At 36.7% G+C, this 26,694-nt stretch overlaps 1 protein-coding gene across 3 annotated transcripts; it reads left to right on the top strand.

Moving 5' to 3' along the window:
- kcnip1b (Kv channel interacting protein 1 b) lies at positions 1-25,180 on the top strand. 3 transcript variants are annotated; one of them, XM_059351403.1, is made up of 8 exons: positions 1-956; positions 19,406-19,530; positions 20,337-20,406; positions 20,487-20,557; positions 20,680-20,749; positions 20,947-20,984; positions 21,720-21,782; positions 23,102-25,180. In XM_059351403.1, exons 1-8 carry the CDS (start codon positions 869-871, stop codon positions 23,147-23,149), a joined length of 573 nt encoding a protein of 190 aa, XP_059207386.1. In that variant the 5' UTR covers positions 1-868; the 3' UTR covers positions 23,150-25,180. The 3 variants fall into 3 exon arrangements, with proteins under 3 accessions (XP_059207386.1, XP_059207384.1, XP_059207385.1); XM_059351401.1 differs by having other exon boundaries at positions 20,680-20,787; positions 20,880-20,984; XM_059351402.1 differs by lacking the exon at positions 1-956 and adding an exon at positions 12,861-13,166 and having other exon boundaries at positions 20,680-20,787; positions 20,880-20,984.
- Positions 25,181-26,694: the final 1,514 nt, after the last annotated feature.

Here is a 26,694-nt window from a genome sequence, read left to right as displayed (position 1 = left end):
AGAGCACCAGAGCAGAGCTCCTCCACAGACCACAGCCGCAGGACTCCCACTGCAGCTCAGAGCAAAACCTCACATACATATATACACTGGAGGAGAAAGTGGTACCTCACAAGACCACAGGACAGAAGACAAGACAAAGAGGAGGAAAAGAGAAGAGTGATAATATGGAGAGGAGGTGAGAAGAACTGGATCTGCTTTTTCTTGGGAGAACACAACTTCCAGCACACACGCCTCTTCAAATTCTACTTTTGGAGTCCATTTAATAATTCATCCTCTGCTTCGTTTTGGTCCGTGGAACATAACTTTGCTTTTTTAAAAGTTTGACATACAGGTCTGGATTTTTATTTCCTATCAGCATTTCTGCCCATAGCAGTCTTTTGGCAATTCTCCCTCTGTTTCAAAACCTGCCCTGAAACTTCACCACAGTGTGTGTGTATGTGTTTGTTTCTTCCTGTGTGTGAGCTTCAGTTTCTAACTGACTTGAGTGAATAATGGTTGAGTTTACAGGTACTCAGGTGTAACTTTGTGGAAGAGAACATAAATAACATTTTGTATTTTATTATTATTTTATTTTGTCTTAAGTTACACTACAAGCTTAATTTTGCAGGTGAATTATTATTCAGTTCATACTTTATTCATCCCCAAGACTTCCCTTAAATGACCTGAAGATGTCACACCACAAAAATTACTGAGACTTATTCTTTTTTACAATAAGGATCGCTCCCCACGCTACAGCATTACCTCCTGAAAGGACACTGAGGAGACACTTGCATGCTCAAAGAAAATTCTCCCTGACATATTGGGGGAAGGAGTTTTTCTCTGGTGAAGCCTTTGCACCGTCTGCCCCTGCCTCAACCTCAACCTCAGGATGGCCGGATGTACCAGCCGCTGCAGGCAGGGGGTCATCAAACTAATCCAGTCCCTGCAGAGACTGGTCTCAGGAACCCTCACAAAAGGTACAGTGGCTTTTTACTCTGATACAGATTAACTCACTGTATCTTTTACTGTCTTTTACTTAGATGTGCATTCACAGAGTTTGGGTTTTTCATGTGATTTTTTTCTAGATACCAAGTGGTTCTGTGAAAGGGCTACACACAACAAACATATTAGATAAAACTGATGTCAACGCTATTGTGAAACAACCTGTTCTCAGCCAAGCTCGTCAGATACTGCAATGCTGATTGTGTCAAGTATTGACGGACAAGGCAGCCCTTAGCATCTGCTTGAGACGCAATAGCTTTCCATTAACTCCATTCATTACTAGATCCTTGACGCAATGAAAGCATTATGAAAGGCACAAAGGTCCGTTTTGGAAGGACAGGTTGGCTTGTGAATGCGACAAAGGAAACCCCGTTCTTGATCCTGGATAGTGGTGTTCATGTCTTGTATGAAACCAATAGTCTAAACTAGGGCCGGGACTTTAACGTGTTAATTATGATTAATTAATTACACAAAAATTAATGCGTTAAAAAAATTGACGCATTTTAATCACACTTATTTTTGCACCAAGGAACGTTTCTCACTGGATGAGTTTCAGGCGGACCGATTATACTGGAGCACCAACTAGGGTTCATGAGTTCAGACAACAACAAACCACAGCGAACATGAACGAAGAAGCTGATGAGACCGCTTTGGTTGGCCCCATGGATGGGAAATTTTTGAGCCTCAAGTATCACCTCAATGCAAAACATACAGCAGCTAGCGTGGACGTTAGCCCGACTTGCTATTGCTATACTTAATGGCAAAAATTGCACTGGTCTGTTGGACTAAAATAAACTATATTTTTTTGCTTAAGCTTATTTTTCAATGGTATATTAAAAATCCATGTGAAAAAAATTACTTCTCACTGTTCTCAGGTCAAATATTTATATGCGATTAAAATGCGATTAATTAATTACAAAGCCTCTAATTAATTAGATTAGATTATTTTTTTAATTGAGTCCCAGCCCTAGTCTAAACCTAACTGTTCCCTGTATCTAAGTTTATTTTTTTATTTTTTTTACTGAGTGGAAACTGACCCTCCGTCCCTAATATGTCCAAAACTGACTATTGAGAAGTACCTAGAGCATTTGTGTCTGACAGTGGGCATTATCCAAGTACTGGCAGCTGACAAGTTGAGAGAAAATGTGTTGTGCAACAAATTCCCAAACTGTTCATATGTAACTTTCAAAATTTAAAATTAACTGAAATGCAGGCATTTGTAGCATTATAGGCCAAAACAATGCAAGCATCATTTTGTGAATTTAGAATGAATGACACCAAATGCATACAACCAATTTATGACAACAACCAATCACAATCCGAATCATAGTCACCACAGAAAGTATCTGTGGATTTACAAAATACTGAAGCTGTGAACAAAAAAGATGATTGGCTACAGTTGAATATGGTAATGCAGAGATATTTGTCATTGTGGAAACTCTGTTTAAACTGTTGCTCTGATCAATTAACAGTACCGAACCTACAAAAGTTACCCAGGTCCATAAGCGTATGGCGCAGTGCATGAGAACATATCCAAATATGCACAATGTTTTAACCGGTCAAAGACCAGATTTGCACAGTACATCTTTTTGCCATAAAAGCATTTTTGTTAAATTACTGTCCAGAAGAATGTTAAACTACTCGGCAGCAGCTCATAATAAACCAAATGCTTTACCTGAGGCGGGGTGCTGCTACCTGTCCAAACGTGACTGGTGCACAGACATTGAGGAGATAAAGTCCCACATAGATGTTCAAACAGTTCAAGACATCTGTGTCAAATTTAATAAATGTCAATTTATTGAAGTGAGCATGACAGGACGGTTGGAAGTTTCTGATCCAGGGAAAACATGCTGAAAAGGCTCCTTGGATTAGCGTGCTAAAGTGCAGCAGTGTCAGCAGCTTTAGAAGCAAGAGTGAGGGACGTTGGTTAAAAAAGTGGGCGATATAGTACTTCTATTAAGTTAACCCACCCAAACAGTACCAGAAGAAAAAAACAGAAGTGTCACAATATTTCACAGAAAATATCGATGTCCTCAACAGCTGTGGTAACACAGTGCAGGCCTCTCAATTTACCTCTTGAAAAAAAAGTAACAGCTGAAACAAGAGTAACACTCCAGTCTTTGAAAGTTTTGACAACTGATGATGTTGCTGGGGTACAGTAACTCCATTGGGACTAAACTATAGACTTTATAAATAATGGATGTAGTCACCAGATGGAAACACGGACAACGACAAACAAGATCATTGCTGGATACCATAGACATAACAAATATAATAATCTTTATTATGTCTATTCTGGATACGCATTGCTTATCTTCTCCCCCGTTCTCTCCTAATGACAGCTCGCCTTGTTACCTGTTACTCAAAGGTAGCCATGCCCTAAATCATACAATTCTGTATCTTCTACTTTCTTCTAAATAGGGCCATTATTTACACTATTAACATCAAATTGTCTTGAAGAAGATTTTGACTAGCGACTCTAGTGTTGTCCTACAAAAAAATTCTAAGGTAATAAATCAAGTGAGAAGTTTTCTCATTTTGAATTGAAATGAATGGACCGAAATGTTTTTGCAGCCGCCGTCAGCGCCCCCTGCTGGAATTTTTGGTAGAATGCAACTTAAGGCACTTCCTGGTTTGCCTTGCGGCTCAGGCCCGGAGGTTCCTGGACAAAACACAGCTTTTGCAATGGTACGGAAACTCTATTAGAACAAAGCACACGCAGAGCAATATCCTGAAATACAAAAATACTAGTACCAGATTATAAAGCAGGATATGATTTGGGTGTGGCTATATTGTGACTGACAGGTCACTAACATGGTGAGGCTTCATCAGGACAGAAACAAGACAATGCTTATCCACACTTCTGTGTACATCTAAATAGCCATGAACTTGTTGGCTATGTTTTTGTCTCAGAACTTTGACCCTTTCACTGTGTGTTTTCAGTTCATGAAAGTAAATTTGAACATTTTGTTCATTTAAAAATGTCTTGGGTTGTACTGAAAGACACTCCACATAGGCTGTTCATTTTTTCAAAGATGGCATTGGACATAAAGCAACATGGTGACAGCTTTAACACCAAACTTGATGCTTCAAATGGGTAGTCCTGTACTCGTCCTAGCTTCCTTTTTCAAATTTGCACTGTTAAGGTGAGTTTCATGCAGCTGCAGCAGCCATGTGGTGAAGGTCAACATTCAACTCCCACATCAACCAAAGTGAAGTCTGTTCATCAACAGCCATGTGTTCTGTCGCTATGTCCTTGAGCATAACATTGAGCTCTCGCTTTGCAATTCTGTCAGAGTTTCCGCTCACAAACTTAGAATATAAATACAGCTTATTTGATGACGCATCCGTGCTCTAATATAAAATGTAAGAATACAACACAAGTCTTGCTTTAAAAGGGTTTAAGCTTATGTTGCCAGTCAGAGAAGCTTTGAGTGACTGAGTTTGAACTGATGAACAGGATAAAGTTGTTTTTTTTTAAGTTTTGGACATTTGAATAGTAAGAAATACTGTAGCTGGTGCTGTGATCATGGCAACTATATTGAACCATCTGGCCAAACAAGCCAGATAGCATTAGAGGATTTGTAGCTCATTAACATCGAGGTTCTGTGGTTCTTAACTGGGTCCCAGGTTAAAATAAGGGGTTGCTATATATTTCTAAGTCAAATTTTTGCTGTTGACATATAGAGGATATTTTGACCTTTTGAGGTCTTTCAAAACGGCTTTAAATTCAATGATCAATTCCAAGATCACTGTGCACACTAAAGCCATAACCTGTAATGAGATATTATAAGTAAACCTATATATAACCTCTATATAAGAGGTCACAAGCCAAATAAGTTGGACACCTCTAATTTAAGAGGTCATTTGCATCACTGTGCCAAAAATAGACTCAGAAAAAAAATGTAGGTTGATTAACATTGCTATTCAAAGTTGTCCTATTTTAAATATATGTTCTTTGTATTTTTATTTTAATACATTTGTGTCCATCTGAAATTGTATCTTTTAACACTTTTACCTTCCCCATAAACACATTTTGTTCAACGTAACATTTGCAAATTAGCAGCCAAATCAGAGAGTGTGGTATGGTTTATTTTACTAAAACTTCACATCTGTTTGCAGTCAAACTGTCATCAAGGGTGCTTAAAAAAGGCTTGTTGTCTACCTTTTACCTGCAGTGGTTTAGACTCCTTCCTGTATGATCTTGTTTCACCTTTAAGAGCTGAATGATGAGGTCACATATATCGTCAGCACTACACATCACAATCGTTATGATGCTCTCTCAACCTCTTTTTTGTGTAATCTTCCATTTAAAGCCCTGGCTCTGACTCTTCTCACAACCCCCATCATCTATCTCTAGTTGAAAGTTACTTTTCACCTTAACAGCAAAGAACAAATGCTGAGTCACCAAGTCAGAGTGCAGCTGTAAATCCGTCACGACTGATAAAACACACTGATCCGCTCTCACCTCCAAATAACCCCCTTCTCTGATAGACATTTAAAAAATAAACTACCACACACATAGAGTATTTGTGCAGGTGCACATGATGCTTCATTTAAACTTTCAGTGTTCTAAGCATTTTTGTGCACATTTCATTTGTCTTTCTTATTTATGATCCTTATTTTCCAACCAGAAACATTTGGATACTCATACTAGCTAGCTCTAAATCGATTGCAAGCAAATCCACTGCCAGAAATTGATTTCCTAGAGTCTTTGGGTGGCTTTTTATTTATTTATTTATTTATTTTTACTAAATAGACAGTAGGTTGTATAGTGTTTGATCAGGCATTTTCTAAAGTTTCTGTAATACGTATGAATATGCAGCTGACAAGAGCAACAATCATTGCTTCTTATATAAATAATTTGTTTTCTGTTTCATCTTCACACTGACAAAACTTTCACAGACTACTTTGGTACCTGGTACGCAGTTGTCCGGTGGAGTACTGCTTCTAAAACCAATCTAACTTCAAAAACACCTGCATAGCTGTACATTGTATTGTATTCCTTCGCTAAAAAAAAAACTACTGCAGCTATTTGCAGTTTGTATAACTTTGTTGGACTGTAATGAAACCTGCTGAGAGTGAAACTACGTGTTCTAAAGCTGTGGCTTTGTCAGATACTGAGCTATTCTCGAAATAATACAGCCTACTTACAGTATGGCCGCATGGGTTGACAATCTAGGTCATGCGATGAAGCCACATATCTGTAGTGTCTAAAAACTGAGAGAATGTGGACTATCCAGCCTTTTATATAACACAGAAAAATGTGAACAATTGCAAACCTACTTTGGCTTGGACTAATGAGCAAAGAAAAGTAGTAATGTGAGAGAAGGGAGCAACATTCAGACATTGTTCTGTCTATTTTGAATTAAGGAGAGACTTTTAGCTTTGTTTTGGGTGCCGAACTGCAACTGTCTCATGCCACACAAACTATATTGAAAAATAAATATAAACAATGTAGAACATGAATTACTAATTACAGGTGTTTTGCCAGTCATTTTGCCCTCTGCACCCTCAAAGGATGACCAGTTTATGAAATGGAGTGTGAATTCTATGAAACACCTCACTCCCTTACGCATGTTTCCTCAAATGTTCTTTTGTGCTTTGCTGGTTGCTGCAAAGGTACTGACTTTATGTGACCTAAGATTGAGATGCTTGTATGTGGGCAGCACTTGGGCTCTGTCTTCATTTAACTCTGTAATTGAATGACACAGAGTTAATTAGTTGCCTCTCCACACAATACTAATTTGTCTATAATGGGAATTGATTATATCATTTCAACACACAGTTTTTTAAATGTGTTTTTTCCCCTGCTAAAGTGAGGAAAAAAACATAGTTTCTAAATTAGCAGAACACTTGGTGCAATGTATGTGTGTTCCAAAGTGTGAATTATGCAATATCAGCACCCCATTGTGATATCAACAGCTTTTATATACACATTTAAAAGGGGTGGACACACTAACACATTCAACAGATTGCATTGCATATTGTATGTTCCTGTTATTGTGTTTATAACTGTAAAAAAAAAAAAAGAAAAAGGGAAATACTATACAACTGAAATACATGCATAATGTGTGTTTAAGCAAAAGGCATGAAAATGTGTATTGTGCAATTCCTAACCAAATATTTCAATGCATAGTTTGGTTTGTTATGAATATTTGCCTGGAAAACAACATAGTCTGTGGACATTATAACACTTAAGAAATATTCAAACAAGAGAGTGCATTGAGTTGATTTTGCTCGGTTTATATCACATGACACTAAACACTACAGTCTTTCGTGCTTCCTCTGCACAATTCACCCACAGAGGATCTGCAGAGGACCTGCAGAGGATCTGCATGCTATCATATGCATGGAAGATGCAATGAAAAAATGCATACATATGCATATTCAGCTTCGTACACGAAAGCATGCCAGGTAGACTGAAAAATTGAAGTCCCTCATCTCCAGCACACTCATATAGCTAGAGTAGTTTGGTTTGTTACACATATTTGACTGCCCACAGATAGTGACATGAACCGTAAAACTCTGCCTGCTCACCTTTAAAATGTTCTACTTACAAATGCAGCATCATGTATATTCATATTTAGACCTTTAAACAATGCAAGCTGGAGTGTTAGAGTTGGGGTTGGGTGGTAATATGCCTTGGGCTTTAAGCTGAGAGACTCTTATTGTTAGATCCCTCGTGGATAATGTATTCCGTACACTGTTCTTCACATCACTTTTGCTTTACAATAATATCTCATAGACTGCAAAAATGTAACTAAATGTGAATTTCAATAGCTAAGGCAAACTTGCTCTTTTCCCCTAAAAAACAACCACTGCTTAATGTCTTTATTATGACAGCTTAACATATAAAGACAAGGCCCCAGGCAAACAAAGATTCTAGTGTCATCTAAGGATTTGTTTGAATTGTATGTTGAAAAGCAGTATTTTTTGCTAGAATAATTCTTAATTCATCATTGGCAGCTACTGTATATGACCTGATGAGCAACCAGCATCAACACTATTACCCCTAACCAGTGGTTGAAGAAGTAATCAAATAATAAACTAAAGTAAAAATAGCAATACCACAATGTAAAAATACCCTGCTCTGAGTAAAAATGAAAAAAAATGTTGCTCCTGTCTCTAGCCTTTAAAGAACCACGTTGAAACTAACATGGTGTTCCTTTACTGTAATCCACATGTCCTTGTGTTAACACCATTCTCCTAGCAGACTCAGGTCCTATTGGAAACAGAAGGAGTGTATCTGAAGACAGAAACCCTCTCATCCGGCCTCGTGCTGCACCTGTCCCTCGCTATTACAAGTCACATGTGTCCTCTAAGTGCATAACCTTGCAGCAAGAGTCACATCATCCTCCACTGCGGATACAGATTCAGATCTATGGCCCTTGTTCTTTTTTCATAGCTCTCCTATGGCTAAAAAACATACAGCAGAATTACCCAGCAGTATCCTGCACTTGTGAACTGTTTGCCCCCAAAACTCTTTCTCCCCCCCTCTGTGTCTGCGTCTGTAGAGGCAGTGGATTGGAGCTGACAGTGTGTGTCTCCGCTTTTAATTTTTTACATCACCTCACTACATACTTTTATGTAACCGTCTTCTTCTAGATTTATTTTTATCTCTTGCCTCCTCTTACTGTTTCACTCTCCACAATAATTATCTTCATCATTGTTTTACTATTACAAAATTGACTTATAGAATTATCTTTTAATGGAAAAGTGTTTGACACAGTGAGCAGCATGGTGATGGCTGGGTAATGTCTAGTTTCATAGTAGGGTACTATAGATTCTGACAATGTGCTGTCATGTTGATGAACTCTGTTATTTTGCTCACATTGTATTTAGTAAAGAGCAAATTGAGCTTTCAAAAGTGGCCCAAACTAATGATTGTATGAGGAAATATTGTACTCTGCTGCCATCTGTTGTTCAAAGAGTAATACCACAACAAAACTGACTGCTATAGCTGAAAAATAAAGACCCATAGATTCACAAGATACTGTGGCTGTTCCTGTGGTCCGAGCTGACCAATTTAAGCACTCATTTGAACCACATCTTAATAATCAATAATCAACAATTACCATTGTGATGATGTTGGTGTAAGCTATTTATATGTGTATAAATAGCTTTCATAAAATCACTCCTCTTCAGACGCAGTTAAAAACACCTTACTTCGGGTGTAAATAGCTTGATTGATTTATTGATCTCATTAAATAAACCCAGTGGTAAATTGTTCCCCAGAATATCAGTGGTGGTTCTAGACCAGTTTTACTGTGGGGGACAAGGAGGGGCCAGTGTTTAATCAGAGGGGCACATTAAAAATCTGCAAAGATGATATTTAAGCACTCAAAACCTTTATTTTAGCTTATTTAAAAATCTCATTTAAGTATTTTGGGAAGACACAAATACATTGATTGAAACAATGAGACTTACCAACAATAATGATTATTTTTGTACGACAGTGACATTTGTCATTTTTGTGCACAAGTACTTTTTTATTTTAAAAGTGCAGTACAGTGAGAATTATCTTTTTTCTACATTCAAAAGCTTTTATTGCACAATTAAACTATTATACAATGTGCACATTCTGTGTTCCTTTTGTGTAGATATTGTTTGTACAAAAAATAGGTAAGAATTGTTCTGTTGTTCTTCGTTATAAATTGATCATTTTATCAATAATTTGACACAGGGGCCACAGCAGGGGCCAAGGGCTTCTTCACAGGGGCAGGGGCCCCTGTAGGCCCCTGTGTAGAACCGCCACTGCAGAATATGTGTCTTATGTTGAGACCACTGTAAATTAAATGTTACTTGTCCTTAATCCAACATATTACTCAACATTCAAGCATGTTCTATTTTTTATGATTCAAATCAGCATTTTCAAAAACCTCTTACTGCTTACTGGAGTAAACTTGTATAATGTAATCATATACTGTCAATATCAGTCATTACAATATCAATTTCTTGGCAAAAAGGTTACAGTGTGGTATTATTACTATGCTCAATAACTACAGCATATTCATAATTAATATGTTAAACAGTGCAATCCAGATACATTGATTCATCATGTAACACTCTTCATATGATTGTCATCTCTTAAAGCACAACTATTTCTTTTGTGGAGGATAAGATAAGATAAGTTTATTTGTATAGCACCTTTCAACAACAGGGCAATTCAAAGTGCTTTGCACAAATCATTAAAAGCATTTAAAAGATAAATATATAAAATTACATTCAAATATAAAAACTTAAGACTAAAAACGAGCAAATAAAGTATTAAGGAAAAAATATAAAAGTACCTTCAAATATAAAAATTTTAAATCGAAAGCGAGCTGATAAAAAATATATATCAAATATCAAAGGAATAAAAGTTACAGTGCAGTAAAGGCAGTGGCAAACAGAAAAGTCTTTAGTCTTGATTTAAAAGAGTTGAGAGTTGCAGAAGATCCTTAAAGATAAAATAAGATGAAACATTATTTTTATTGCAATACAAAGTGGGAAAAGTGTAAATATAAAGAGTGCAAATATAAGTTATAGTTGATAACAATAACACTAATATGCAAAGCCAAAATACATACAATATAATGTCAAAATCAGGTTAACATCCAGGTGAAAGAGGAATGCTGAGGTGAAGAAGAGTGCAGTAGAGACAAAATGACTCAACCACAAGAGCTCTTGCATAACAGGACTAGAGAACTCTAAAACTGCCGTATCACGCAAAAAGAGACATTCACTGTTTCCTCCAGTTTTTATTTACATTTTATGTATAATTGTAAAAGTGTAAGACATATTTTTTGGTCTTAATCCTTATTTTTCAGCTTTTCAACCATTTCTTCACCACAGATGTGAGTGGTGAGTCCCGCCTGTTGGTGGTGCTGAGCTGACTTGTGTAGATCATGAAGTGCTTAAAAAATAATGAGGAGATTATGAGGTCAGACTGCAGTGCAGTGTCACTGCGTAGGATGATATGGTGCAGAAAGGCAGATCCAGATGGCAAACATCTGTCATGGGGATTAGAAGACGGTTCCTTATAGTTTGAATTAGTCCGAATACATCTCTGTGAGTGTTTGTGTGTCAGTGTGTCAGGGGGCTCGTTTCTATTTACAACGGAGATGTGGGGAGTGATTGTTTAAACATATGTGATACTGTAATTTTCATCAATGCTTTTCAGTCTCAGATGAGCAATGCTGAATCTTCCTAGAAGTAAAAGTAATGAATATTTGATAGGGGGGGGGAAATGCAGGAAAATCATTGAATAAGATGCATGAGTGCTACATGATCTGGATGTTAGTGTGACAGGGTTTTAATGGAGGAAATTGGGATGCAAAGAGAAAAAGGCTGTAAGGAAAAGGTAGGACACCTAGCGTGAGAGAGGTGTGGATTAATCAGAATTATGCATGGCTTTATGTTTAATTAATCAGTGCGAGTTTTTACCTTAGCTTCACTTGAGCAATCAGGGGACTGCCCACTGCAAACAGCACACACACAAATACATTTGAATGCAAACTTGCATACTTAGATAAGTGCAGTCTCCACTATTCACACAGCATGTACAAACACATAGCTGTGATGAGGCAAGTTTTCAACACTTACATAACTATGAGGGAATAAATATTACATTTATGAACGACGGAGCGAGGCTCTTAAACTCATGATGTAAGACAGTGTGGTTTTATTTCCCTTTTTTGTGTTTTTGCTAGTTGATGCCACCGTACTACTTATACATGGCTTTTGATCTTCTTAAGGCTTGAACAAAAGGAGATGGAACGCAACTTTCTAGAAAATTGAACGCTGAAACGTCATTGAAAAAATGGCAGTGCATGAATTTTTTAAACGAAGAGAGGTTTTCTGAAGCCCTCACACACACATACCTACACACAAGGAAAGAGTGAGGCAGAGGGAGCATTTACATTTCTGGTCTGCAGCCAGTGGAATATTTAAAAAGACATTCACATTTTCTGTACCCGACTCCGTCACCTACCAGTACACATACCACATTGCTTTTTTAAAATCTTTCTTTAGCATAAATAATGTGAATTTAGATGTTTAGTTCAGTCCTGCTGAGAATCATATGTGACATATACATATCAAATCATAAAACAGACACTATAATATCCTGTCTGAGATATATTTTACTCCTCAGCTGCTAGGTACTGAAGTGGCAAAAGCACTTATACTATAATAAACTCTTACCTCTGCTTCCAACAACCCTGTTTGGTTTTTAATGCTCAGCACTTGTAGGGAAATACACATTACTCACTCCCACTGCTCTCCTTCCCCCAATGCACACAGTCCCATTTTCCTAAACTGAAGCCGCTCCATGAATATTAATTGACACCATTAAACACTCTAATGTTCTTGTTTGTACCACAGTAAAAAAATCACTAAATCTCTGTTACCCCTTGCATTAGAAACAGAGAGAGAGGAGAAAGGTCTATGTTACTATAGTGAGTTAACATGCAAACACACACACAAGTGGGCTTCATGGATATCATATATCTTCATGCTCATTATGGTACAGACCAGGCGCCAGGGAACAGAGCAAAGTGATATTGGACTGAAGTCATCGTTAAACATTAGTCTGTGTGTCTGAGTGCGTGTATATGTATAAGGGCATAAAAGACAGGAATAAGTTACAAGATAGAACAAGAAAAGGTGTATAAAATATGAAGTGCAATGCTTGTAAAGACCAGGGATCTGTCACCTTGAAATGCATGTCCTTCACCTGCTACCATTCACATGTCAGTAGAGTTATTACTGCATCGGTTATAATCACTCCACAACAACATGAGGGCAAGAAGAGGCAGGGAGCTAGAAATAGGGGGAAAGGCTGACAGATGAGTAGAATCAGGCACAGAACGGAGGGAGTGGCGCAGAAAGGCAGGAGCAGCTTGTGTGTGTGTGTGTGTGATTGGAGAGAGAAATCAGAAATCCAAGAGAATCAGCTCAAAGAAGAGACTCGTCCCTCAGTAACAGATCTGAAAGCAGTGAGAGGAATCAACAGGGGCAAAGCCCCTTTAAGATTCAGAGCTGTGGAGGCACATCTGAGCGGCAGGCTGAAAGAAATCGTGAAATAAATAGAGGACTATTACTCTCTGGGTTGTTTGACCAGGCTGGTTTCCACGGTGACAACATGGGTGCAGTGGTGGGCACTTTGACCATGCAGACCAAGCAGAGGAGACCATCTAGAGGTACGTCAACATTAGTCAGAAAACCATGGAGAGAAAAGAAAAGAGCAACAGAAAGCTAGACTAATCTGAGAGAGTGAGCAGAGCAGAATATCACACAAAAATGCATCATTCAGACAAGAATTTGGACCAATCGTAATTTGTAATATGTAATTTAAGTTATTTTGTACATGTTGCACACATGCATTTAATGTAAACAATAACATTTATATGTTTTCCATATTACTGTGGAGTGACTATTAATAATGGAAGAAAAGGGTCAGTCAGAAAAGAGCAAAAATAGACCGGCTAATGCATTTACTAAATGTTACTTGCATGTAACCAAATGGCATATACATATAAAGTATATTAACCAATAGCATTAGTGCATTTTTACACTAAAAAGGATGAAAAAAAAAGCAGAAAAATTAAAAAAAATGTTTTTTAAAATGATTTTATTTTGGTGTGGAGATCGAATTATAAGAAATCAGGCGAGAAGAAGTGTAAGGTGCAACACTGGTGGACATGATGGAGAGATTATAGTACGCCATAAAGTATGATGTCCTTGAAAATAACTGAAGAGCAAAATCGCTGTCCCTGACTCTTCGACTACATGTGTGTTTTGTGCGAATGGCCATTGAATCTGTGAGCGAGAGAGTGAAAAGGGGGGAGAGGGGGAGAGGGTTCAGGCTAGAGCATGTGAATTAACACGCAGCTCACATATCATACCTCTCCCTGGCCTTATGCTTGAGATCCTTGTTGTCATGGAGACTGGGTTGTAGGGGCATAAGAGGAGAGTGTGAGCGATACTCAGCCAGGATGAATGATGAATTTATAGCAGCGTGAAACAGAGATAAAATAGATGAACCGGCAAACAAAGCAATTATTCTCTGACAGTCCTCGTAGCACCCCACAAGGCAAAGGTGCTGCTTGCTATTTGTTTTTACACTGATGAGATGGAATCATTCTGCCGTGTTCGGATAAGAGCCTTTCAAATCCTTTGAAGAAAATGAAGGAAAAAAAAATCACAGAGGTCATCCTGTTTTTCACGCTCCATTAAAGTTGGTCTTGGGTTGCCAGCTGTGCGGAGGTGTATGAGATAAGATGAGACAAGATAAGTCTTTATTGATCCTCAGGAGGGAAAATAAGTATCACAGAAGCACAAGAAACAGGGCAGAGAGGTAGGTCAAAGCAGTATACAAATAAAAATAAGTATGAGTCAGAAAGTTAAATATATTAGGCTATTGTAGACCAAACATGTAAAAGCAGTCAAAATCTTTAGTCAAAAGCACACCTAATACACTGTAGACCAAAGTCTCTGCACAGACTGAACATTTTTAAGCTACATATAGTGTTGAAGGTGAAAAATAGAAGGTAATTGATGTCATTCTGAAATATCTTTATATGTTGTTAAAGAAAATAGGAATAGGTTGACATTTCGGGGAAATGCACTTAATGCCTTTCTAGTCGGGGGTTAGATGATAAGATACAAACAGCTATCAGCAGGCATTATAAAAACTGAAAGTGCTAGCCTGGCTTTGTCTATATCATACTGGCATCATATCTCTCTCTCCATTAAAATGTTCCATCTTTTTTGTATTGAATTAAAAGTGTAAAAATTATACATTTAAGTTTTAGGGGGTTATGTGACCGACCAGTTTGAGGTCATCCCTGTGTTCCTAGGGTGCTATCTCTCTTGATACAAACACTGTAAGAGATTTTAAATGCTATAGAAGAACGGAGGGATATGGATGCAATGCAGTTTGAATGGTAAAAATCAAGAAAAATGTGACTTCAAAATATTGACCCAGGGAAACACATTGCTGAGAACAGTGCACCCTCCTTAATGAGTCAAATTAAGAGGATATTGAGCTGGGAAACATAGGAGCCTGGGGATCTGCTCCAACTTCAGTGACAGGGCGTCCACTGTGAGGTTGCAAGGCAACAAGCAGTGTGTCAGGAAATGACTGAGATTGTGAGGGCCATTTAGGACATGATAGCTGCACTAAAGGGACATGTCCCACAGCAGCATGTGGACTTCTGCAGGTTCATTTCTTCTATAAAAAATATAACATAGGTCAGTGTCAAAAGTTAATATCTTTTAAGAGTGACAGGTGATTTAAACCCATGTTGTGTGCAAAACATGAGGGAACTCTTAATGGCTCTTATCATACCCCTTCCTGAATCCACCTTTGGGTAATGCTTTATATTAAGGTCCTTGTAATAACCATTAATTAACAAGTAATAAGGCCCTTGTAAGTCCTTACAAGATGTTTATTAACATTATTGTGTGTGTATATAAGCTTATATAAGTGTTAATAATGGCATTACAAACACCCATGACCCACCTATTATGTCTTTGCCATGCCTTTATTAATCTTATTTTGTTTGCTTATTGATATTAAAATATACTTTATTGCTCATCTATTATAAGTTAACTATGCTTTTTGCAACTACCGGATCTAAAGCGAGAACAATGCCTTATTACTTGTTAATTAGTGGTTTTATGCACTTTTCATATTGGTACAACAAGTTTTTGATAAGGCTTAGAAAGTTTTATATCATTACCAATACCAGTCCCTGCGGTCTAAAAAGCAACTTTGCTCTCAGTATTTTTAACATTTTATTTCTGTTACTCTTCATTTGGTGTTCTGTAGTTTGAACAACTCAGTACATTAGGCTATATTACTATTTCTATATGCTAAGTTTTTTTTAAGACTGTAGGTGGGTGATTTCAACATAGTGACCCAGGGAAACACATTGCTGAGAACATTAAACTCTCCTTAATGAGGCACATTTAGAGAGTATTCAGCTGGCGAACATAGGAGCCTGGGGATCTGCTCCAGCTTCAGTGACAGGGCTCCTGCTGTGAGGTTGCAACACAACAAGCAGCGACTCCAGGAAGTTACCGGATCAAACAAACAAGATATAACCTTAACCTAGTGAGCCTTAGAGGTGCTGGTAGGTGGACATTGTTACCTCTGACAGAGCAAGCGTTTCCTCCCATTTCCAGTCTTCATCCAACCTGCCTGAGGAAATCAGGTCGGCTGAGTCAGTGATCTCTTTAAGTCTCTTCTTAAAACATACTTTTATCAGAAAGCCTTTCCTGATGTTACATGAACTTTGGATTTCCTTGACCTTTATTTTGATTGCACAGAATGTTGTCATTTTCTAACATTTTATCTGTTTTATGTCTGTTTTTAACTTGTTCTTTTATTTTGTTATTATGTTTTTTTATTATGATTATGATTATTATTATTATTATTATTATTATTATTATTATTATTATTATCATTATTATTATTATTATTATTATTAAGTGATTACTTATTATTATTATTATTACTGATTATTTTATGTGCGGACATGAGAATTATATTGATTTTCTCATCTACAGTCATGGAAAAAATAATTAGACCAACCTTGTTTTCTCTAATTTCTTGTTCATTTTAATGCCTGGTACAACTAAAGGTACATTTGTTTGGACAAATATAATGGTAACAACAAAAATAGCTCATAAGAGTTCAATCTAAGAGCTGATATCTAGACATTTTCCATGGTTTTCTTGATAATGATTTTGGTTATTATCAAGAAAACCTTGGAAAGTGGCTGGATATCAAATGAACAAGAACTTAGAGAAAACAAGGTTGGTCTAATCATTTTTCCATGATGAAACTTTCAGCAAGTAGTGTGTAACCACAATGTCAAATTGTGATGGCAAAGGGGCCAAGAGTCATACATCCTGAAATGTGACATGCTTGCTGGTGAATATTCTAGCTTTGTTAATGCTTGAAATTAGCCTTCACAATTCACACCAGTAAATAACATGAATCCAACCTGTTGTGTTGAGTCAAAGATGCATTTGGACCTGCAGCACCTTTATAACCGATAACTCCAAAAAATTTTATGTGTAAACACCACCGTCCTGAGGCTGAAGCAGCAGCTGGCATTAACAGGATAACAGAGTTGGAGCGTTTCTTCTTTTTGAAACACCATCTGACACACATGCCTATAATTATCTCCATCACTCCACCATGTGACACTTCCCTACAAGATGAATTTTTATGTGCCTGTGCAGCATTTGAACCATTTCCATCAAGATTCCTGCCTTGCATATAAGCATCAACATTGGGAATATTGGTAGAGGATCTGCTTTTCTGCTCTGGTAACTTGATTTTTATTTTATCATCTGATGAGATTTATATCATCAATAAGTGTTTTAAACCCCCAGGCGGGTAAAAGCTAGCAGTTACCAGTAAACCCCAAATTCTAGATCAATACATCCTTTTCCTCATCCTGCTCCCAAGGTCAATCATCTTTCATCAACTCCCATTCGTCTTTTTTATGTCCTCCAAACATATTGTGTGATCCTATCTTGCCATGTGTTGTCTCACCATTTTTCTTCACACGCTGTCAGCTCCTTCTTTCTCTCTTCCCATTTCTCACCCCTCCTCTAATCAACACCTCTGCCTGTTTCCTTTTCTCGCCCCCATTTCATGTCATCTGTTTGTGATCACACTGTCGCATTTGAAAAAAAAAGCACAAAGAACACACACTCACAAATACAGTGAAACACCTTTGCTGTTTTCTTTTCATGAGACGAGAGCTTTATTTACAAGTGGCATAATAAAATGTATATAATAGGATGTACAAAATATGTTTGACACCTTTTTAAAAAAAAAAAAATCAGTTGATCCAATACACACACCAGTGATCATCCTTTCTGTCTATCCCCATGACAACAGTCAGGGAGATTGCAACAGGAGCTGAGAGGAAGAGGGAGGGAAGATTGATAGAAAGCCATACATAACAGCAAACTGTATGTTCAGCTGATAACTGACAGTCAATATTCCACACTAGCTCAGTATTCATAAAAACCTGCCGAAAAGGTGCCAATCTGTAAATAATCATATAAAGATAATAATAAATAAAGAATGATATAAAGAATCTGCTAATTTGACAATAACTATCTGGGTTATTCTTAAATTTTTTGGTGCATGTGCATGTGGTGCAAGTTCTCTTTCAATCTTGTATTTTGTTATTTCATATTATTTCAAAATTAGCATAAAGCTAAGCCCAATAAATTCAGCATGAAACCCATATGTTTGTCAACCTTGTTTGATGTTAATAAACACTAATAGCTAAGACATTTGGCATCGATTGAAACTGAAATCTAATATAAAAAAAACAATCCAAATGAAAATGATTAATTGACGAAAGAAAAGCAATTATTATTACAAATGTAGCTAATTAGAGCTTTCAGCACTTATCAGCACACACAGCTGATGCCAAAAAAGTGGATGAGAGCATACTTGATATATTATTCAAATAAAGAAATACCTCTGGCAGATGATGCATGATACTAGATACAGTTTCAGCGTTGTAGATTAATCTTGACACTGCTGCTGAGTAGGTTGGAATAAATGAGTCATCACAGCCGTCCAAAAAGCAGATGTATTATATTCGTCTTAATCTCCTTTTCTTAAAGGCTCTCTGAGCCAATTGATGCTGACATATGCAGCTACAAAGCTTGTTTGAGCGTGTGTTTGAATTAGTGAAGTCATTAATTTGGCCAGCTTTTATTGTGGACTTTGGCAAGCTTTAAAAGGGCTTTATTAAATACATAATTCACCCAGTTGACTTAGTCTCCAGCCAAATGAAGTACATCTTATATCACAGGGAGCCGTCAGGATATAAAAGTTATGTAGATATACTACCAGTGAGTGCAAAAAAAACCTCCCAGAGAGAACTATTGTGGCTGTTTACTTTTGGATATTTGCTCATATTTGAGAAGTCTTGGAGTGCGGATTGTTTCCACTGCTGGATGATGGGTTGTTAGTATTGCCCTGTGGCTGGAGACAGTAGAAGTGACAAACATTTGCCTACAGCAGAACCAGAACACCATCCATCCCCACAGCACCCGATACTGAGCACCTTGTTGCCATGAATAAAATCCCTCCACTCCTCAGAAGAATCTATTTGTCAAGTAGTTATTCTCAAACCCATCTCTTTCTTTTTACATATTGTCCCCCTAAGGCCTTATGTTTCTGCCCTTACTCGCTTACTTCCCTCCTTTCCTGCTGTCGAATCAATTTTTTTATACGTGTCTCGCTGACTTTACTCTCCTGAACATTGCTGACTTGTCTCTTTCCTTTGTATTACAGTTTTCACATTTCTAAAGACTGGGAACGGTATGTGTTAGACAGGGACTGAAGAAGTTTGGACATGATGCTGTGCACTAAACATTTCTCTCTCTCTCGTAGATAAAGCAGATGACGAGCTCGAGATGACGATGGTGTGTCACAGGCCAGAGGGTCTTGATCAATTGGAATCCCAAACTAACTTCACCAAACAGGAGCTGCAGATCCTCTATCGGGGTTTCAAGAATGTAATCACATATTTTCTGATTTTATTATTAGATTCATTTGTTGTCTTCCAGATACTTCAAGCATTAAATATTTGCCCTAATAATTAAAGTATAAATAAGCTGGTCTATAGGTCATACTTTAGTTTGTATACTTGTTACAATGACAATGCTAGCATGCTGATACTCTCAAATTAAATGTAGCTAAGAACATTTACTCAAGTACTGTACTTCAGTACTATTTTGAGGTGCTTTACTTGAGTATTTCCATTTTATGTAACTTCATACTTCTACTCCACCACATTTTAGAGGCAAATATTGTACTTTTTACATTTACCTGCCAGCTTTAGTTACATTTCAGGTCAAGATTTAACATAAACACATGATAAATGTAAAATGATGATGTTTTTTTATTGATTAAACCAGAAAACAGTATATTAAGTAGTTAAAATGAGCCCTAGATTGACAATATTAAAATAAATAAAATACTGCTTACATAAATGCATCAATAAAAATAATGATAATCCAATAATGGGGTAATTCTGCATGATGAATACTTTTACTTTTGATACTTTAAGTACATTCTGATGCTGATACTTTTGTACTTTTACCTCAGTAAGTTTTGAATGCAGGACTTTTACTTGTAGTGGAGTAATTTTGCAGTGTTGTATTAGTACTTTTACAGAAGTAAAGGATCTGAATACTTCTTCCAGTACTGGTTAAATGTGATGAGGGTTATGACAGCACAATTATGGTGAAATCTTTGAAAAAACAGGAAAAAAATATAGATGTTATTGAGGAGAGTGACCCTAATCTCTTTCTTTCAACAGGAATGTCCGAGTGGTGTTGTAAATGAGGAGACATTTAAACACATTTACTCACAGTTCTTTCCTCATGGAGGTAAAGTGCAATGCTTTTAAATCTCCTTTATTGCTCTGTGAAGCTTTTCTATGAACCTTACACTTTCACTTTTTTTGCAGATGCAAGCATGTATGCACATTATCTTTTCAATGCATTTGACACTACAAACAATGGCTCCATTAAGTTTAAGGTCAGTCGTCCTCTTTTGTAAATGCATTTTATATAAAATATTGCTTTTCTTTACATATGCTATGATGCTTCCGGAATCTACAATCTTCAATCTCTTTTACTTGTGTTTTTAAACACCGTCAGGACTTTGTAATGGGTTTGTCTATACTGCTGCGGGGAACACTGAGAGAAAAGCTCGAGTGGACGTTTCACCTTTATGACATTAACAGAGATGGCTACATAAACAGAGAGGTGAGACTCTGCTGTCACTATGTAAACTGTTTTGTTTGTCATCTAAAGTCTACGTCTCACTACAATATTCCTATTGTTTTATCTTCCCTCAGGAAATGACTGAGATTGTGAGAGCCATTTACGACATGATGGGCAAGTACACCTACCCTGCACTAAAGGGAGATGTCCCACAGCAGCATGTGGACGCCTTTTTCCAGGTACATTTCTTCTATATAAAATTATTTTAAAAATCTTTTAAGAGTGACTCGGATTTTAAAACCATTTTGTGTGCACAGTATGAGGTAATGTCACTATTAATGGCTTATTATCATACCCCTTCCTGAATTAACCTTTATGCTTTTACAGAGATACTTTGTATATACCAGTACAACAGTTTTTTGATGAGGCTTAGAAAGTTTAATATTATTAGCAATACCAGTCCCTGCAGTCCATAAAGCAACTTTGCATGCATTTTTTCATGTTGCCTTATATAATGTGGACAATTCAGTACAGTATTTTATATTTATATTTATATATGCTAAATGCTAACGTTTCTGTATGAAGTTTTTGCAACATGAGCTTTATATTTTCCTACATTTTTCAATAATAATCCATAAAATATTGCCTCTATTTCATACTGATTCACAGTATATTACATTGTTTTGTAAGTCCCCAGTCTGTGGACACCTTTAAAAAAGGGCTTAAAACTTTTTTGTTCAGGGAGGCATTTTTAGGTTGTCCCTAGATGTTTTTATTATTGTCTCTGCACCTTAATCTCTTAATAATGTACTTTATTACCTGTGTCTTTTTTTATCTACTGCTGATTTTAATGAGTTTTCTCTTAGTCTTTTTGTTTGTTTGTTTGTTTCTGGTTTCTGTAGCACTTTGAGATTTCTGTATGAAAAGTGCTTTACAAATAAAATGTCTTATTATCTATTTTTATTTTTCCACAGAAAATGGATAAAAACAAAGACGGTGTGGTGACTCTAGAGGAGTTTGTTATAGCCTGCCAGGAGGTATGTATTGTCCTTCACTTCAGACAATCCAAAACTGTGTCTTAAGAAATTAAAAAGACTGATTTGAAGGAAAATGTATTGCGCTTTTTTACCTCAAATTAAATTAGAAGAAGGTGCAAGATGGAAGCAGGATGGAGCTATGAGATTTTGCTAATGTTGGGTGAAATTTTAGTTTTTAATACTTTTCATTGATTAAATACACTGTAAATAATTTACTGTAATTTTTACAGTAACTTATTGGCAGCAATTAACACATAACATAATAAATTTACAGTGCTGTTTTATTATACCTTAAAATAAAAACAATAAAACACTGATTTTAGTTTAATTTACAGTACTGATTTGTGTACTGTAAGAATAAAAAATCAGTTAAACATTGTGATTTTTTTATGGTACTGTATATGGGAATACGGCACAGTAAACAATGCTGTTAATTTGATTATAATTTCATAATTACTTTTTATTGAAATAACTAGTAATTGCAAGTAATTACTCTATACACTAAAGAAAATAATATTAATACATTTACTGTTTTGCAATTGATTTCCATACTGTGTTTTGTATGAAAAACTTTACTTTAAGTTAATCATTTAAACAGCATTTGTATAGGACTGATTCTGAACAAAATGATGCTAAAAATGGAAAAATACAGTAGTCGACTTTACTTTTCATAGTACTACACTGTCAACTGTGTTTTTTCAACAGTCATTTTTGACTGCTGTAATTTTATCACAAGGACCGATTTCTATTGTAAATTATACAGCATTATACTGTAAAAATGATGACACATGATGAACTGTGAATAATACAGTAAATAACTGTAGATTTCACAGCAATTATTTAAAGTGTATTTATATGACAAATAAAAGATAAATGCACAGCATGCACAAAACAATATATGTGCATAATAAAAAAATGAATAGTTACAAAAATATACGTGCATAATGAAATAAGGGTCAAACACATGCAAAGAAGATAGATTTAATCATAAAGGATATAGACTAAACATTAGCATGTCCTGTCCTTGACATGTGTTTTTGAAACTCTTGGAAAGGATGTCTTGAATATATAATATAATATAAATTATAATAATAATATAATATAAATTCATGTCTTGAATATACAAACTTAGCGTGCCCTGTTCTTGCCATTGTTTTGGAACTGATGTCTTTTTAATATGCAAAGAAAATGATGTTATATACAGAAGCTGCTGTTTCCATGCAGCCTATACGGTCTATACATTTCTCTATACAGGGGCGTAGCAGATTGCAAGTTAATTGCATCATTCTGCCCTAATTACTTGTCTTCTCTCTCTGTAGGATGAAACCATGATGAGATCCATGCAGCTGTTTGAAAATGTGATGTAGGACAAGAGGAGATGGCGGAGACAAAGACAAAGAAAATGCAAGCGATTGGTGTGAGTGCGTGTGCGTGGATGCCTATGTGCAGTACATCCAGTCTCTCCTCCTCTTCCCATCTTATCCAGCTGTGGTCTGGATACAGTCAGATTACCCACACAGTGACTTGAAAGAAGGGACTGGACTGGAATGCTTTTAGCCTTCCTGCTGAGTTCCCCACACGACTCAAAGTGACTGATGTGACAGTCTTGGACATTAAAGACATTACTCTCAGTCCTATCTTGAAGATTGGCCTGTTTAAGATAAAGATGTTCCTACGTTACAAGGCTGCTCCCCACCAGCAAAGAGCTATTGTTGAACCAGCAGAACTATTGTCCCCCCTGCCAAATGACATTCTTTTTTTGCTAAAATTAATTGCATGCTTTTGCAAGAGGTTTTGATTTATCTTCAAGTATTTGTCAGATTTGTTATGGGAATTTGGCCATAAGGACTTCTCTATTTATCTCATGTGTCACTGTTGCGGTGAAACCTGTACTCCTGTGTTTACCTGGCTGTCGCTTGCCTGCTGAGTATGTCTGATGCTTGTTGTTAAGAGTCAAAGCTTATTGTTGAAAGTCAAAGAATTTGAAAACAGTACATTTCATGGGTCTGATATGATTTGTGTGTTTGTGCCCCTCTTTCTGTCTATTTTGGATAATAGGTTTTAGTGAAAAGAAAGAAAAGATTGAATCTTTCTTTTATATTTTCACTAGCTGCTTTGCTTCTTGTGATCAAATCAGTGTTTTGTCAATAATGTAAACAAAAAAGGTATTGTGAAAAATGTGCATACATTTTGGAGTTCATGATTAAGTGCCCGCAAAACGAAGATGTTCAATAATTAACCAGGAAGAGACTTATGATCATCAAACCAATATTTTATTTGCACAGGTAACGAGTGATCAAAGTTAAACTTGAAGATGACGACAATGATGACAGTAAAATATTTGTATGGTACAAACTTACTGATCCCGCACATGTTAATTCTAAGTGCACACAAACTTGGCCATAAGTCCCCTCTAAAACTACCCACTGGGACATTTCTAAATAAACACCCTAACTGGTGGCAGTAGATGTATCCTAATTGCTAAATGTAACAGCTGCAGTTTTATACACGTGGTTATTGTTGTGAAACAGTCACAGTTTGATTAGGTTTAGGTAGCAAAACTGCTTGTTTAGGTTTAGGATAACATCATGGTTTGGGTTACAATAAGTAAGTTTGTATGTAAGATACGGTTATCTTAGGTTGATAAGTAAGTTGACTTAAGCTAAGTTTGACTTAAGCGTACATAAGTTAAAATAACTCAATGTTGACTTTTGGCTTAACGTGGGACACAAACAGTGCCCTGCTGGGTCAATGTCCTGTACTTGTTTGACCCATCCATCCACCTTGAGGTCCTCCCTCCACAGACTTTGTTGCTTATTACTACATCATCTGACTTCCTACTTTGCTCTTGTCATAATTACTAAAACCACTAGAGGCCGCCACCTAACGATAATCATATTATGGGTCATAATAAGTTGCTTGTACAAATATTTTTGGAGGGAGGACAGTCTTAAACAGTCAGATGGTAGTCGCTGGGCCGTTCTAATGCAGGGAAATACCACTGAATGTCAGCTTTGGAATGTGATATTTTGATGGCACCGAAGACAGCTCCATCTGTATTAGTGAACATTTGGCTCTGTCTCCTCCATCCAAGCCAAGTCTGTGATGTCACACTGAAGAACAGATACGGACAGAAGAGGGGGACTGCAGCAGTTGCCCGCAGATGGTTTTCTGTTCTGAGTCAGGGTGTTTTTAAAAGCATCACCATAAGAGAAAACTCACTAGGATATAGTAGTTTGAGCACTAAAATATTTATCACTGTTATTTTTGCTGCCAGTGGAGCAGCTCTTTGCTGTATGGTACATCAGTGTGACATTACAGCCTCTTTCTCGGTTTGGAACAATCTCACAACAGAAAATAAATTCTATAATATAATAATAAATATGTTAATTCCTAAATTGAGTGGTGTTTTACTTTAGTGTCTTGTATGCAAAGGTGTGTGTGTGTGTGTGTGTGTGTGTGTGTGTGTGTGTGTGTGTGTGTGTGTAATGTTTACAGTATATGGAACACAGAGAAATATGGTTATTCGTATCCCGTTCATGATACTAGTATCCCAGTTCATGGTGATTATGGCTTACATGTGAAACTTTGAAAAACAAACCAGGAAATTGAAGATGAGAGTGATGGGAAAAATGAAACATGTTGTTCAGGGCTAATCAAAGTTTCTAAAATCTGGATAATATGTTCACATGCTACACCACAAAAACTGAATAGGTTTACTAAAAAACAAAAGAAAAAAAGAAAAACCAGGCCCATTACCAGGATACCCCAGATTCCCCTCATGGTGGACCCAGACCTTACTAAGATGCTTCTTTTCCCCCATTCATGCATACTAGATGAATCAATCAATCAACCAACCAATCAATCAATCAATCAATCAATCAATCAATCAATCAATCAATCAATCAATCAATCAATCAATCAATGAAATACATTTTATTATTGTGTCATGCAAATATGACTTCAACAAAATGTACATAAGTTGGACTGGTCCCTAAACACTGACGCTCTCTACAAAAAGGAAGCTCAGATCTCTGGACATCTGTAGTAAGATGCTGCAGATGTTTTATCAGTCTGTGGTGGTAGTGTGTTGTTTTATGCTGCAGTCTGCTGGGGAGGCAGCATCAGACACAGAGATGAAGGTGGTTGGACAGACTGGTCTAAAGAGCTGGTTCTGTGGTTGGAGCCAGGTTGGACACACTGGAGGAGGTGGTGGAGAGATGACCTGTCAACATGTTCAAGGCCATCCTGAAATACCCAGATCATCCGCTACACAAAACCTTTATGGACCAAAAAAACAGCAGTGGACGGCTCCTCTCTCCCTGTTGCAGGACGGAGAGATTCAAAAGATCCGTCTCTCATTCTAACAGAGATTCTACAAGACTAACTGAATTTACCCTCGGGGATAAATAAAGTAATTTTTTAATTTGATTGACTGGTTACAAATATATGAATGATAATTAAAATAAAATGTAAATTTACATATGGAGCTAGAATATAAGATAAACTTACAAATACACCTGTGTACAAAATGTAAAACTCTGTTATTAATTCTCGTCACACTGTTAAAAAAAAAATTGCCAAGGCATTTTTTTGTCAAAATTGTCTTTCTTGCCTAAATCATCTCCTCATGATGCCGGCCACCTATGGTCAAATGATTTTACCAAATTGATTGATTTTACTAAAATCGATTGATCGATTGATCCAAATTGATCGATTTTACTAAAATCACCTACATCCTCAGTTGATCAGATCATGTGATTTTAGCCCTTTAAGATAATGGTCTATGTCAACTTAAGCAGATTTATTATGCCTAAGTCTAAATAAAATGTGACTTAGGCAATTTTTTGAACATGCCTTTGTGACTTAAGCAATATGGTAACACTTTATTTTGAAGGTGTCTACATAAGAG

This window comes from Centropristis striata, chromosome 15 (assembly GCF_030273125.1).
Source record: "Centropristis striata isolate RG_2023a ecotype Rhode Island chromosome 15, C.striata_1.0, whole genome shotgun sequence".
NCBI classification, from domain to species: domain Eukaryota; kingdom Metazoa; phylum Chordata; class Actinopteri; order Perciformes; family Serranidae; genus Centropristis; species Centropristis striata.
This window is presented reverse-complemented; position numbering and strand designations above follow the sequence as displayed.